This window comes from Salmo trutta, chromosome 33 (genome assembly GCF_901001165.1).
Source record: "Salmo trutta chromosome 33, fSalTru1.1, whole genome shotgun sequence".
NCBI lineage: Eukaryota > Metazoa > Chordata > Actinopteri > Salmoniformes > Salmonidae > Salmo > Salmo trutta.
The window spans coordinates 6,888,910-6,906,209 of NC_042989.1; the positions used below are offsets into that span (position 1 = coordinate 6,888,910).

Below are 17,300 nucleotides of genomic sequence, written 5' to 3' on the forward strand. Positions count from 1 at the left end.
ACACACTCCCCCTATCGGATCCACATCTGGGACAATAGACAGTCGTCTCAGTCGTCTCCACACAATGAATCCAACCAGACCAGGCCAGTTCACATTTAGCGTTGAGTCTGGCACCGCACACCTGGCTGTGTATGGCTCTGTGTATGTATGCGTCTAGCACTTCGCGCACACACACACACACACACACACACACACACACACACACACACACACACACACACACACACACACACACACACACACACACACACACACACACACACACACACACACACACACACACACACACACACACACACACACACACACACGGATTATCTGATTATCAGAGTCAATATTGATGCATCAGTCCCCACAGTGCTATGTGCTCTGCCTGTTTATTTGACCAAAGTCTTGACTTAGAACATCAGGGCTTGGATTGTCAAGGAGTACTGGTGGGCCCATTCCAGGTGCCATTCAAACACTTCCAGGTGCATGTATGAATTTTATTTTCCACTGTGTATTTCAGGATTGTTTTATATAGTGGTTCGGTGTAATATGTAGAATACTTTTTTAAAACACTATTTTTTCACAACAATTTTTCTATCTATTTTTTCTAATAGATGGTTGTCCATATACTGTGGCATGTCAACCAGTCACTATAGTGACACATGTGCTCTTAAAATGCTCTTAATACATGATTCATAGGCCTACTCAAATGCTGAGAGCCTGCCTTTCTCTGCGTTTTATTTATCCCAGCTTGAATGTGGTTGCATTACAAAGTCCCTTTTTGATTTGCTGTATTTAAACAGGTTTTAGAGATCAGGCCCCTGATATATAAAGATGCCGGCAAAGAGCGGCTCCCATTGTACATGCCTGTCTGTGCTGTCCACGGGGCCACCATTTACCACCGTGATTGAAGCCATCTATTCAGATAGTAAGTGGTGCCTTCATACCTCTTTCGCGGCTTTTCATTTCAAATGGCCGTTTCGTTTTAGCAATCCTTTTGACTCCCTCCTTTCACTGCCACTTGGAAGTTGAAATGTATAAAAAGAGAGAAAATAATAACGGCATATGCCCGTTTTTTTTTTATTGCTTTGAATTACAGTGACTGCAAAGCAGAGCCTAAAGTGCAAGTGCCTTTTCATAACGCATAAAAGGCTGAAATGTTTACATATCAAAAGGCTACAGGCCAATTTCTGTCAAAATGATACATGAAGTTAAGCAGTAGGCTAGGCCTACAAGCAATTCATTTCAACCCTAGTCGTTGGAGAACAATTCAAAGACCCATGATCTTTTTGCATTTTCTTTCGCGTAAAATAAGTTAGGCAACATTTTAACAAGCCATTACAATGGCGGCAATACATAATTCACCATGTAGCCTAAAGTTGCTTGAAAATGGGAAAATATCCATCCTACAAATGGAACCATCTTTGTCAATTATGTTGCATCTTATTTATACACGTTATTTATTCGACAAAACACTATTCTTACCTCGGAATGATAGTCCGAAGCTCATACCGTTAAAAGAAGATAATTAAGTGGGATAATTTAACTTCCATTCCTCTGACAACTTTGACGTCAAAAAATGTTTGCCCCTACATGGAAATATACTTCATAGATTTTTTGTTTTCCTGGATTCTTTTGTGATCATTTTTGGATGGAACAAGGTTAGACTAAGCTATTTGATCAAGTACTGCTATTTTTCGTGTTGTTTTTCGTGTTGTTATCTTCTACAGGAATACCATGCCATAATCGTCTCGTTCACGCACAATAAAATATGAACGTGGTTGTAATTCGTCCCAAGTGTGATGCCTAAAAGCATATGTCCATGAAGTAATATTAGTCTGCACATTTTAAGACTGTGCTTCTTTCAACTCCAATCAATCTTAAACATAATTTGTGCGTGTACATAACACAATTTGTGCAACAGCATTAACATCCGGTATCAATATATATATATATATATATATATATATATATATATATATATATATATTGCAGATGTGTTCATCAATTAGGCTAATTGATATGAGCAAATCAACCTAAACGGCCTATGGCTGTTTTTAAACTGAAATGTAAAAATATACTCATGTTTAGGGATTTGCATTTGTTTTATTGTTTGTATTTTGTAAGAATCTCATTAGTAGGCATATTGCTTAAACTGATTTATATGAAGTCTTACACAGTCCATCAAATCTAATGAACAATACAATACATTGAACTTAATCAAACAAGAGGTTTATGTGATATTTAATTTAACCTAAATGATTGTAGCATGTGTCTACATAGGCGTAATTGTCTGTACAATGTTCATCATTATATTTATATTCTAGGTGAATCGTGTCCGCCCCACTCCTAACTCCTTTGTCTATCAACAACAACAAAATGTACTGATAGTTTGAATGCAATCAACATTCTCCTGAATGTAAAACCCACGTTTTATTACCGAAGTGGATAACCCAGGGACTCAGAATACACGTTCCCAGCTCCTCAATCCATTCTCACTAAATGAAATATGCGCTCCGAAATAACATTTCGCCTCATTTTCCACCGGCGCATTTCATTTGATTAGGCGTGTAATTGTAATAAGTTTTCTCTAACGCTGAGAATAGAAGCGATAATGGCCGTTATCTTATCACAGCGAGAGTAATATGTTCATGGAACGAGTAGTTAGCGGAGGTGTTTAAAGTTAATACGCACGATTTCCTACCCATCGAGATAGCCCCGCTGATGGAGTAAACAGAGATAATCTCCTCACGACCATCTCCCGCGGTGAGCTCTGTGATGGTCGTGTCAGACCGACTGTTTCCCAAATAACATGCAGCAACACAGACTGAGATCCGGAGCCTCATACACAATGGAATATATTTGATTAAATGTTATAGGCCTATATATTTTTTTTTAATTCATTGTGTGTAGAATGTGAGGGATCTATATTATGGTGTTATTTGGGGTGGGTATTTGGGGTTTTGGTGACAGAAGAAGTAGACCCTTGAGACGTGTAGATGTTGTCAAACTTGGGCCTGTTAATAAAATGAAAAATATTATTAGTCGCACACACGCACACACAAACACACACAGTTTCACAAATCGATGTAGTCCAGATAAAACGTTACAGCTACATTGATTAGTAGCCTATAGATAGATTTGACAAGAAGCAATATCTGATTCTTCAATAATGTCAATGATTTCACAGGGAATATGTTTACCAATACTTTTGCTGACAATGAAATTAACCTGATTTGCTTTCCTTGTAGCCCGCAATTAACCCTCACGGCTGACATAGCACTGAGTTGGGTGGTTTGTTTCAAAAGTCTGCAAATAGTACGGATTAATTTAATTGAATTAATTCTCAATACACAGATCTGTGCCTTTCACACCGTTGTGAGGTAAACCAAAAATCAGCCAATCTCTGCTCTCCGTCTGTCATCCGCTCCTCCACCTCCAGCACAGGCGCAACTGGTCGGTGACGTCAGCCGAGCATATAATCGGGCTGGAGTTCAAGTGGACCACGAAAACAAGTTAGTGAAGCCTCAGTCTGAACGCATCCACCGGAGTCGGTCCAACGCGAGAGAAACACGCCAAAGTCAACAAACTCGATGTTATGACACATATTTAGGAACTTTTTACGGACTTTCTCCCGACCTACACCGAATTTAGGACTTTTAAAAAGCAACGCATTTTATCTCCCTTTTCACGTATCGGTGATGCCCGCTGGTATGTTCAGTATCGACAGTATCCTGGCCGGGAGACCCACTTGCAAGGACTCGGTGCTCCTCCATCGGAATCCCCCAGTGGTGTTCTCTAACCTCACGGATTCCATCTACACTGCTACCGATTACAATGGACTCTACTCGCACGCAACTGGACCTTCTCCCCCGGGGCTGCAGGCGGTGAACGGGACTAGAATAGGATATAATAACTATTATTACGGACAGCTGCATGTGCAGGGCCCCAATGGCCCTGCGTGCTGCAGCGCTATCCCAACCCTCGGCTCGCAACAGTGCCCATGTATTCCAACAGGTAGCTTGCCCTTTTTAAAATGTAAAAACTCTGCATGTCCCTTTGGTGATGGACAATATAACGCTGTCTGTAATGACACTTACAAGTTAAAACGTTATGTTTATAGGGGATGGTAGATATATTGTAGATTGGTTGGTGTGTCAACTTAAGAAATGCGCCCATTGCACAACATTACAAAGACAGTCATTTTTGGTGCCTATATAGCCTATCTAAGAAGCCTATCTGTGGTATAGTCTAACTCTAATTCAGTTGAACTTTGAGGTATTAACTGAAATAGTTTGTATACTAAACTTTGTGTAGATGGGAACATACGGTGAGTAGGCTATGTCATACATGTGTAAAAGTGTTGTTTTGGGGTTTAGTGCTCAGTTGTTTTTTCGTTTGGTTAATTTGTGATTTTGTCTGTAGGTCCGTTGGGTGTGGTGCGAAATTAATTGCCTCATTGAGGAATTTCTCCCCTAATGTAATCTAATCTATCTATTTCTTCATGCAGGTTATGACAGCACGGGCTCCGTGCTCATCTCTCCCGTCCCGCACCAGATGATGTCCTATATGAACGTGGGCACCTTGTCTCGGACCGAGCTCCAGCTCTTGAACCAGCTCCACTGCCGACGGAAGCGGAGACACCGAACCATCTTCACCGACGAGCAGCTTGAGGCTCTGGAAAACCTTTTTCAGGAGACCAAGTACCCTGACGTCGGCACACGGGAACAGCTCGCGCGGAAAGTCCATCTACGGGAGGAGAAGGTCGAGGTGAGTGCATGCACGGGCCAGTGTTGCTGGCGCTCCATCTCTCTATACACATTAGGCTGCGATCATTTTCAGAATATCTGTGAATAATCTCTCCACATTTGAAGAAAAAAATATGGGTATCAACACAGAACGTTCGTTGCACCTTGTAACAAATGACGCTCATAGGCCTACGTGAAAGGACACATTCTATCCAAGCGTTATACGCACATAGTAATAGCAATCGTTCACGTCTTTCTAGTGCCAAAAATATATTCGATTAAGCCAAAATTACCTTACAATTACTCTACAACACGGTCTAACAAATATTTCATACAAATTACAAATATTGTATCTTTTATTTTCGCATTAGGTGTGGTTCAAAAACAGACGAGCGAAATGGAGAAGGCAGAAAAGGTCGTCCTCCGAAGAATCTGAAAACTCACAGAAATGGAACAAATCGACGAAAATACCCACAGAAAAAACCGAGGAAAGCAAAAGTGACGTGGATTCTGACAGCTGATATTGGTCTAACACAGAAAGAGAAAAAACCGTTGGTTGCATAAATGCGCAAATCTTGCACATCAACACCAATACATACAAGATTTAGACTTTTTGTACATAGTGTAAATGTCATGTGGACTGAAGTAATGAAATGTGTTGCCATGATGTTGCACAGTTGTATAGTAAATATTACTTTTATTATTGCTATGGGGTAGGCTATTTATATTTAATTTAAAGTTGAATGTTATGCATATCATCTCGGAGATGTGGTGTGCAAGGAGCCTGGACCAATTTTCTGGCGTGTCTCAATACTTTGCGATCTGACATGACATCTCATATGGATATTACTAAATGTTATAAATCTGATATTGTTTTATTATACTTGCGTGGTCTATTCATCCTCACGATTTACTGCAAAGAATATTCTGAAACTACATCAATGGGAGAATATATTTTAGAGCTTACTAGACGGGGGCAACCTTTATAAGATAAATGGACTGAAGTATATTTGTCAACTCTTTACTATACCCACAGGCGTGTTTGGGGATTTGACTGAAACGTTTTGTCTATATGTTGCAATTAACGATAATTACAGGAAGAATGAATATACATTAAATCATATCTGAATCATCTCTATTTCGTTTGTCTCTTTTCAATGAATGTGTTTTTATATTTATAATAATATTATCTAGTCATTTTGGAAATTAAAATGCTATAGATTTACATTAGGCTAAAGTTGGTTGTTTCCCAGATGCAAGTCAATTGAAAACAGACGCACTGCAAAAGACACCCTTTTGCGTGGAAATAATGCTTGCATAGTAGTGGGTTATTTCATGGAGAAGTCATAAATGGTGCAGTTGATATGGAGCTTCTAGTCTTCTTATAACATTTACTAGAATGTGTCGTATTGGTAGAAAACACATTCAATTATTATCGATTCATGCGCATAAATGAAACCTTGGATGTGGCAAAATATACGCTGAGAAAATATATTTTTTTTAATACTAAAACTGTTCACGAGCTGTTTTTGTCCTTTAATTAAATGCATAAAAAAATGATTATCAAAAGCACAAATGATTTCGTTTACAACAGCAAAGATGAATCTATCACCAACATACTCAAAACAACAGGTGTACCATTAAAACATATTCAAAACATAGGCTATATGTTTCTTTTGTTGCCTTTTTCATGATTTGACAAACCAACGATTGTCTTTGTAGCCTAATGATAACGGTAGTTATGTTTCCGCGAGCTACACCACCAATTCATATATCTGCCTTTTCTGTCATTTCACAGGTGATCGAATAACTAACAATTTGGTCAGGAATGAATCCCAGAACTACCAACCTAAATTCACCTCAGACGAGATTAAATATCCTACACAACTCACTAAAAGTAAATAATCAACCGTTTAAGACAAGATACTGTACAAATGATGGGTCAGCTTCTCAAGTAATGTTTTCTCACACAGAATAAGGGAGATCCATTGCAATACAGAACCATTGTAATACACACCAGAGGTAGCTCATAATACGGGTCATTTGGGAGGGCTGGTGATCAAATTCGATGGTGAATTATTTTGTAGAAAATAGAACAACGAATAAACTTCAGCCCCACACCATGCTGGGAGTGTAAGAAAATGTATGTACAAATCCCGGATTGCCCCTTTAATTTGTAATTACATACCTGATTGAAATGGTTTTCCATATTGCATGTTAGTGACAGTCAAAGCTTATCAGTATGTCTATGTCATACACAATTTCTAACATTTATCTTAATTCCCCCATGTCTACACCAGCCCTAATATCTAACACTGTCAACTAGTCTACATGGAAAGGCGTTGCATTGTTACGTTGTATTGTGGTGTTACTCACTTATTTTACGTTTTGGTGTATTACCAAATACCAATTATTTTCGGTGCATTACCATTGATGTTAGTCCTAATTGTGTTATATTATATCTATATATCCCAGCGTTGAAAAGTGGAGTGCTTATTTCCATAGGCCTACAATGAAACGCATCCCCGATTTACATTTCAATACCATACTTAACAGCAATGCTAGGTAATGGAATTTTGAGTTAGAGATTTATATTTTCCGTCTTCCAAGGTCAAATCACCCTTCACAAAAAAACCAGCTCCACTTGACTTTTAAAGTGGTTTACATTTGTATGATTTCTATGACCTTATACAGCAAGATGGTAAAATGATATGAGGAGCTGCTTCAAAGCTCACATTTTGGTATCTCTTTACTACAGCCCCCTAATGCTAAGACATTGTAATATTTGTCTTACAGCTACAAACGACATTATAATATCCGTCGTAGGCAGTCATCATTGTTTGTCTTTTCTGTACACTCTTACAGATGCTGTATCTTAACTTGATCATCCTGTTGCTGCAAGGATTTCCCTTCATGGCAGGAAATGCAAACTTTTTTTCTAGTGTATTCAAGGTTTAATAAGACTTCTAAAGTTTGTAATTTCCACTTTCAAATTTCAGACTTGATTTGCCCCAACGAAAAATGTATCAACCCCTACAAAAAAAATGTAAATTCATTCTAATCCACAAAATAATTCACCTAAAAATTCGAATTTCCTGTTGCTGCATTATTATTTTCCTGCTGTAGCAACCTGGTTCAAATTAAGATCCCACATATGTAGAAAAAAAATGCCATCTAGAACCTGTCCCCATAAGGGAACCCTTTAAATAACCCTTTTTGGTTCCAGGTAGGGCGTCGAGTTGTGCGTGTTGGTAGTCGCAAATTATGTGTAGGCCTACGGCAGCTACGGCTGCATTTCGGATACGCTTGTATGTTGTAGCGTGGCACATATCTTTCTTGTGTTATTATATAAAACAACGTTTGTTGATGTGTATGGCTACATTTCAGATACATTTTTTTTTTACATTTAAACAGCAGTAGGACCAATCTATCTTGTTTTTATAGGGCTCAAAAGCAATTCTAGTTGTGATTTAAAATGCCCCCCCCCCACCCCCCAGGCAAGTCATCATAGAACCGGGCCTGGGTAGAACCCTATTGGGCTCCATATAGAACCCCAGTGTTTTCTACATGGAACCCCAAAAAGTTCTACCTGGAACCAAAAAGGGCTATTCTTTCTAAGAGTGTTGATCACACTGTGTGTCCCTACTCCTTACAAAAACCCCAGACCCACACACGTTCACGCCACACAAATCAAATATATTATCCCCTGTCATTACCTCATGGAAATGACACCATATAAAATCATGATATGTACACCGACAGACCCTCCACAATCCTCAATTTTACCCATGCGCTGGTTTGGCATAGCGGGTACTGACGTTGATTTATATTGAAATGCATTGATTTCTTTTTAAAGGGGCAAGCTGGGATTTGATATGAGGGTAATGTAAACGGGCTCCCATGCTGTGTGCCCTGCGTCCACACCAGCCTGTTTTGCATCTCAGTTTGTAGATGAGGTATTTAAAGGTAATAGAAGATACATAGACACAATATAGGAATATTATTTGGTCTAAAGATGACAGATAAGGATTTTTTATCAGTGTAGATTGAAAGTACAGTATATATCAGAGTGCAGTGAAAGTACCTATCAAGTTTTTATACTGTCATTTTAAAATCAGTGTAGATGGCAACTGGTACAAATTATATTTCTCTATATTTTGGAAGAACAGTGTGATAGCAATAAATATGCAGGAATTGTATCGGAGAGTTGAGATTTCATTTTGCGCCATCATCTAATATGTGGAATCCTTTGAATGATTCTGAACACATTTTAATCCCTAGATAGAAATATGGAAATTCCTAAAGTCTACATTATGTGAACATTTTATTCATCCTTTGGGATAAATATAATCATTTAAGCAATGTGTGCAATAATGATTTCATCTTTATGATTGTATCTTGCTAATGATTGTCATTAGCTTCAGTATTTTAGTGCTACATAATCTAAGACTATCATCAAGTAACATTTCCTGCATTTACTATATTAATCCCTAAACAAATCATTATGTTTTAAATCTAATTTTAAAAGTTCAGTCTAGGGCATAATTATTCTAATCACATTTCCAAGTGGTCAGTTTGATTTTCCAACCCACCAAATTTTCCAAGATAGGTACCAAAGAGATCCTATAATTCTGTTATATTTAGGTTATATTTAATTCTGTGATTGGAAATACTCAACCAGATAGTACCTGAGATAGATTTAATATGGGGGAAATAACTGCAGGACTCCTAAAGTGACTGTTTAAAACAGATTACAGGAGGTCCAGAGCAGGTACTTAAAGATTTGGCCATAATATAGACCATGAAACACAACACATATTCCTAATAATCCCTTATACAGTATGTCCAGCTGTGATTTATAAAGTGTTGCAGTGCAGGGCGCCAGTGAAATATACAAAGCACAGGGCCAGCCACAGTCATTAATCAATGCTTTTTTTCATGAGCAGTAATTTTCTATTTCACAAATTTAATGCAACTTTTTTCCCCCTGAAACTATAATTTTTTTGACCTCTTTTATGCATCGTTCCCGGCACTTGCAAAAATATAGATGGAGTCCAAGAAAAATTAGGTATTGAGTTAACTCTCAGAGAAGATAAATCTTTGCTCCTTTGCAAGCGTTTAGAGAAAACCTCTCTCTTTATTTTCTATTTTTTTCCCTCAGAAGTGTCGCTATGTTTTGAAGTGAGAGCTAGGCTCTCTGGCTCTCGGGTCCAGCCGTTCTCTGGACAAGTTTCTCTTACATAAGCCTTTCTCTCTACCCTGCAATGTTGAAAGCTGATGTATATACTCTCCGTATCATACTGTATCAGCCCTGAGGGCCCCAGCTCTCTGAATAATGTTATTAGTACATGGGGCCTGGAGAGTCATAGTGCTGGGTGATTTGGCCTCTGGACTGACAGCGCTTGGGGTGGATTCCCTGGTCGGTCTAAAGATAGACAAGGGTGTTGGCCTGCTCTGTGGTCCACTTCCATAGACATATACATGTACTGTAAAATGGCCTCATCATGGCAGGCAGGACCTGCGAATGAAAGTTAAGACAAATAATGCATATTTCTACAAATGTAAACTTTCTACTATATTATTACCATATTTCACTGGGATGACATGTGGTTTGGTGTTTGCTTTTGTTTTGTGCTGGACTCTCTCTCTCGCTCTCTCGCTCGCTCTCTCGCTCTCTGTCTCGCTCTCTGTCTCGCTCTCTCTCCCCCTCTCCCCCCCTCTCTCTGTCGTCTCTCTGTCTCTCTCTCTCTCTCGCTGTCTCTCTTGCTTTCTCTCTCTCCCTCCCCCTCTCCCTACCGGCTGAAAAGGCCCGTTCCTTTCAGAATCAGAACCACCTTTGCCTTAAGGCTAGATTAGGGCTGAGCGTGCGCACACACACACACACACACACACACACACACACACACACACACACACACACACACACACACACACACACACACACACACACACACACACACATCCAATGCCACCATTGGAGATGATAAACAAATACTTAATTGTAAGGATCCTTTTATAGCTGAGTTTAGCGCCTGAAAGCTCTTAACTACTGTAATGTTCTCCCTGACCAGCCGTGTAATTACATTGCCTGTCACCACACACATCGCAGCACACCAGTCATCGACTGACTTCTATTAGTCAGCGGGCCCCCTGCTAAACCGCTAAGGAGCTTTAAATCTGGGAGCCAGCAGGTCAAGCCTAACCAACCGCTGCCAGCGTTCACTTATCTCAAAGGTGAACGTGGTGCTCGTAAAGTTTGAGACAACTCCCCTCTGAGCCAATGAGGGTCAGGAACCAGGGGCTATTCTGTGGGTCTTAAAGACCTTAGAGCGAGAGAGAGGGGGAGAAAGAGATAGAGGGGCAGAGAGAGAAAGAGAGAGTGAGAGAGAGAGAAAGAGGGAGTGAGAGAGATAGAGAGCGAGAGAAAGAGAGAAAGAGAGAGATAGAGTGAGAGGGAGAGAGTATAATGTTTTTGCTGTGGCCACCACACGCCAAACCAAACACACATGAGTAATATGGATGAGGTATACCTCTACCTAATGTGTGCTTTTCTGCCCCTATTCATGCTGAATGCTGGGTAATTGGGGTGTGTGGTGAGGCCCGGGCAGACAGGCAGGAGATGGGGAAGGGGCTAGTATACACAGCTAGAGGCCGAGGGAGGGAGATGAGGAAGGTTATAGTATACACAGCTAGAGGCCGAGGGAGGGAGATGAGGAAGGTTATAGTATACACAGCTAGGGGCCGAGGGAGGGAGATGAGGAAGGTTCTAGTATACACAGCTAGGGGCCGAGGTCTGACCACTGATTACCACCGTGGGTAGAACTCAGCCACCCACAGGACCTGGGGAGCAGGGAGGCAAGGACGGATGAGGGAGGTCAGTGGGGGAGTGATAAGGGAGGTGAAGAGGGGGGTGTGGATTTAGGGGGAGTGTGTGGGGAGTCAGAGGAGAGGGCATTGACTTGAGTGAGGACAAGGCAATGTGGGGTAAAAAGGGGGTTAGTGAGGTAGGGTGGTGAGAGGGACAGGGTGGTGCAGGAGAAAGAGGAGGAGAATTGGGGGATTAGATGTATGTGCTGGGGTGAGTTGAGAGGATAAGAGGGGGATGAAAGAGGGGGTGGGGTGAAGCCGGGCTCATGTTTAGAGGGTGTTGTATTTGTACATGCCCCTTTAACCTGGCATAGAGCGTTCACCTCAAGTTCACACACACACACACACACACACACACACACACACACACACACACACACACACACACACACACACACACACACACACACACACACACACACACACACACACACACACACACACACTATAGTGTAGTGTGGGGCCTGCAACATTATCCAGACATAGAACCATCAACTCGACACAACCCACTACTATGTACGCACGCCTGTGTAGTGCTTAGGCCGGCATATTTATGTCACTATACAATGTAACCCTCCCCCCTCTCTCTCTCTCCCCTCCAGCGTCCCACCAACTGCCAGCTCCACTAAAGGCCTGACAGTGGAATGGTTGTTTTTCATCCCACAACATCTCCCCTACACACCCGTCCCCTCCTCCCACCTCCCTCTCCCGTCCCTCTCTCCTCACGGTCGCTGAGTGAGCTAGGAGTAAATAAAACAATGTGTGGATTAATGATCAAGTGATTTGAGGGTCTGTGTTTTGTTCTTTCAGGGCAAATCACTCGCTATTTACTCAGATCATGAATCAAAATGATGCTCTGTATCAACAACAGAACTATGGTCCTGGGAAATTATGAAGGATAAATCACAAGTAAAACAGAATGACCTCTCTTCTCTCCAACCAACACACACACACACACACACACACACACACACACACACACACACACACACACACACACACACACACACACACACACACACACACACACACACACACACACACACACACACACACACACACACACGCCTAAAATAGAATTTGAACAAAATAAGGACATGAAAAAGTCCTGACTTTTCAGAATAGTTTAGTTTCCCTACCTTCAGGACATTCTGGTGACTTGTCAGGACATTCTGGTCCTGATAAGGCAGAAAAACATGTACACGCACGCACGTACGCACGCACGCACGCACGCACGCACACACACACACACACACACACACACACACACACACACACACACACACACACACACACACACAGGCTGTCTGCTATCAGATAATAGCCGCTCCTGGACTAAAACGCAGTAGAACATAATAAACATGTCCACATCTGATTAATCTGTGTTTTTCCTCTAAATACTATTAAGCCCATTTATATACTTAAATTCAAACTAGCCTGTGGTTTATATCAAATACTAAGTGAACTGAAAACAAATGATTGCATGAATATTTTTTCTACCGGCCAGAAAGTAAGTAATGTAAATGCTTTTTTTGGCTGGTAAATTACATGGTGCACACAGGTCATATGTAGAAGATTTCTAAACTAAACGCAACCTTGAGCTTTGGAACATTGAAACACTAACTTTACATGGAGATTCATGCGTATAATAAAACCATAACAGCATGTACCCTTGTATGTTAAAAGGCCATGTACTGTCATTTTCTATGTTTGATTTTCCAAGCCTCAATCATTTTGAGTGTGCATGTCAGATATGTCTGTTCATATGGACATGAGGAAAAACAGTGTATTCTGCAAACATTTCCAATTTTTTTTATCTGACTTGACTCCCCTAAAAAAATTATGAATATGATCAAAAACATTTATTGTATATGATTAATAGCGCACCATCACATAATGACAAACATACATGATTTTTGGAGCGAGGAGCAGCATTTAACATTGCTACAAAATATTTACAAAAGTATGTGGACACCCCTTCAAATGAGTGAATGCGTCTATTTCAGCCACACCCGTTGCTGATAGGTGTATAAAACTGAGCACACAGCCATGCAATCTCAATAGACAAACATTGACCCTACTGAAGAGCTCAGTGACTTTCAATGTGGCCTCGTCATAGGACGCCACCTTTTCAACAAGTCAGTTCGTCCAATTTCTGCCCTGCTAGAGTTGGCCTTGTCAACTGTAAGTGCGGTTATTGTGAAGTGGAAACATCTAAGAGCAACAACGGTTCAGCCGTTAAGTGGTAGGCCACACAAGCTCACAGAACGGGACTGCCAAGTGCTGAAGCGCGTTATTTTGGAATGAGTTTTTCGACGAGCAGGTGTCCACATACTTTTGGTCATGTAGTGTATCTTTCAACCCAGCCGTCATTGGTTCCCCAAGGAGATGTAAATGCAGCGAGAGAGAGGTCGTCCAGTCCACCCAGGAACAGCTGTGGTGGGCTAGTACCGACACACAGGGAGTAGATTCCAATTGACTGTTGCATTAGATTTGCCTGCCTCCCCTTGGCCTTGGGGTTCACAGGGCTAACCTGGGCTATAAACAGTTAGTGACATGAGTATGATGCTGTACATTGTAATATAGATGTTTTTATATTGTTTTCTCAGAGTTACTATACTTAGGGCCATAGTTTTTTCATGGCTGTGTGGGCCAGAACAGGGAAAACTCTCTGCAAATCTCGGCCATAGTTATAGATTATTACCATATAGTCACACGGTAAGGAAAAACTCATTGTCCTAAATATTCGATGCCAACATGGTTGCGTTTACACAGGCAGCCCAATTCTGATTTTTTTCAATCAGATCGGCTCTACGAAAGATCTAATATGAAAAGATCTGATGTGATTGGTCAAAAGACCAATTAGTGGAAAAAAATATCAAATTTGGTCTGCCTGTGTAAATGCAGCCTAAAACCACTAAGAATGTCAAATCTTCTTTAGAAGAGCAATTGCCAGCGTCTCTGGCACTGTAACAGGAATTCTTAAGTATAGAAGGAACACTTATTTTAAGTCCCAAATGGCACCCTATTCCCGTTATAGTGCACTAATTTTGAACAGAAACCTATGGACCCTGGTCAAAAATAGTGCACTACAAATAGGGTGCCATTTCGGACGCATTGGATTATGCACAGTGAATACCTGTGTTGGAGCTGCCCCCTTGTGGGCCAGACGTGTAACAACATGGATAAAGCCGATCAATGCTTTGGGTCAATGAAGAAAAGTCACATTCTGACTTATTAATGAAACTGATCATTGATACATTTTAAATCAGTCAGATGATTATGTAGTTATTTACCATCAATTAATATAATTTAATCATAAACAAAGCTATAGTTCTACAACAAAGGGAATTTATAAAAAGCTCCTATGTTTTGAAAATGTACATAATAATTTGATATGTTGATGTGTAATAATATAATATATTTTTCAATTTCGGAGAAATCTCCTAAATCAAAACCATGCCATCATCATACGTCTCAACCTCCAATCTCTGAGGTAAAAACTGTCTGAATTGCTGAGACAGACAATTACTCTAAAAAACATCTCAAATAGCTGAGATAGCATTTACACAACCTCTGTCTCATTTTGTGTCCCAAATGGCACCATATTCCCTATATAGTGCACTATTTTTGACCAGGACCCATAAAGTTCTGGTCAAAGGCAGTGCGCTACATAGAGAATATGATGCCATACACACTGACGCTCTCTTGATTCATATCCTGTCTAGTGATATCTACAGTATCTAATACCCCCTTTCCCTCTTTCCAATTCTCCATAGAACCAACATGGAGGCATCCCAAATGACACCCTATTCCCTATGTAGTGCACTACTTTGACCTGGGCCCATAGTGCACCAAATAGGGAAAAGGATACCATTTGGGACACACCCCATGTATATGAAGTCAAAGCCACGGTAATCATAGCAGCAGCGTCTCTGTGAGTCTGTCTGTTAGAGAGTCGGTCTTGGCTGCAACGAAAGCGGAGCACCACATCACCTCACTGCAGTCATAACAGCCGTCAGCCAGGCCCAGTGATGGACAGCTAGTTTACAGGCCCTGTCAGGCATTAACAGATTTGATCCCTTTTGGAACAGGGTAGCGTTGGAGGGCTCGGGAACGGGAAGGGTTGGGAATGTCAGACGGGAACACCGGGGAGGTTGAGAGTCCAAGGGAGATCAGGTGTATGTGTGTATGTGAGTGGAAGGGTCGAGGAAGAGATCAGTCGTGAGTGGCGGGAGTTTAACGCAAGGACCTCTCTGTGATTCATGGTCAGGGGAGGGTTCAGACTTCTACATCTGCTGATATAGGGCCCTCCTCGTGTGTGTGTTCATGAGTTTTGCTTCATTACGTGCACATGAAGTCAGATTTGATACACACACACACGCACACACGCACACACGCACACACACACACACACACACACACACACACACACACACACACACACACACACACACACACACACACACACACACACACACACACACACACACACACACACACACACACACACAGAATATCAAGAGCCGACAAACCTGTGTGATGTTTCCTGAATTATGAAATTCACATTAGACTTAAAGGGAGAAAACGCTGAAGTGTAAATATTTGTGGATGTTTTCAGGCGAGTTGAATCAGAGGGTATTGAGGGCTCCGGGTATAGATGGACGAGAGGATAAGCGGAGGAGGGAGGACGGAAGGAGGGAACGAGGTAGGGGTAGAAAGTGATATAGCGCCAGCGCCCAAACTCGTCTGATTACAGTGATTCCAGCTGACCTCAGAAAAGCCACAGTGTTGGCAGCCACCTCCAACTAATCTACCTTTGCTAAGTGAGTAATTGAATGTGATCGCTTATGTATTTTTGTAATGAGCTGACAGCATATTTCCACTCCCTGCCCAAAAGGTTACCCTAATCAACATGGTCACGCTGTTTCTTTCCTCATGACAGCTCTGCGGGTAGGCATGACAAAACATGGAGCTACGCCGTGTCGCACCACACCACACTGCCTTCCCCAGCCTCCCTATGGACATGTCAGGAGTGAGAGGTTTGTCCGTTCTCATGCAAAATGGAGGGATGGAGGGGGTGTTCGAGCGGGTCGACGAGAGGATGCGACCTCTGCCGCTGAATTAACATCAATTCTCGACGTTGGCCTGGAAGCGGAGCTGAAAAAAATCCTTCCCGTCCCTCTGCATGATGGGTAATTGTCAAGACGATGGCACGGTGTGTGTGTGTGTGTGTGTAATGTGTGTCCACCCTTCTTTCTTCCCTCCAGCATCCCCTCCACTTCTCGTAGAGACAGTAATGCGAGAGGGTTGTTATTGCTTGTGGGATTACGCATGCTAAAACCCAAACATTTGCAGTCGAAAGGAAAAAAAGGCCAAATGATATAAGAGGTGATCCTGTCTTTTGAATCTGTAACTTAACCTGATGGTCTATGTGGGAAATCAGCCCTGGCCCTGGGCCCTGCTTGGATTAGGTCTTTCTACCCCTCTCTCTCTCTTCCTCTGGGCCGGCTCAGACCACAGAGGCCTCCCCTCTCGTTAAACACACTGCAGGGATACACACAGAACGGAGGCATCTGGGGGATCATTCTAGATTGCGTACGGAGGTGTTCCATTTAGAATGCCAAAACAATTTCACTGAGACGTTCTGAGGTTCTGTTTGGAACCTCTCTGAGGACCTCTACCCACAACACATTC

At 41.5% G+C, this 17,300-nt stretch overlaps 1 protein-coding gene across 1 annotated transcript; it reads left to right on the plus strand.

Moving 5' to 3' along the window:
• Nucleotides 1–3,450: 3,450 nt before the first annotated feature.
• On the plus strand, nucleotides 3,451–5,872 carry gsc (goosecoid). The gene is made up of 3 exons (XM_029729659.1): nucleotides 3,451–4,005; nucleotides 4,499–4,758; nucleotides 5,108–5,872. The coding sequence occupies exons 1-3, from the start codon at nucleotides 3,690–3,692 to the stop codon at nucleotides 5,255–5,257; spliced, it is 726 nt and encodes a 241-aa protein (XP_029585519.1). The 5' UTR covers nucleotides 3,451–3,689; the 3' UTR covers nucleotides 5,258–5,872.
• Nucleotides 5,873–17,300: the final 11,428 nt, after the last annotated feature.

Coding starts and splice junctions, on each gene's coding strand:
- gsc (XM_029729659.1), top strand. CDS start 3,690: ATGCCCGCTGGTATGTTCAGTATCGACAGTATCCTGGCCGGGAGACCC. Junction 4,006..4,498: donor GTGCCCATGTATTCCAACAG/GTAGCTTGCCCT, acceptor TTCTTCATGCAG/GTTATGACAGCACGGGCTCC. Junction 4,759..5,107: donor TACGGGAGGAGAAGGTCGAG/GTGAGTGCATGC, acceptor TTTTCGCATTAG/GTGTGGTTCAAAAACAGACG.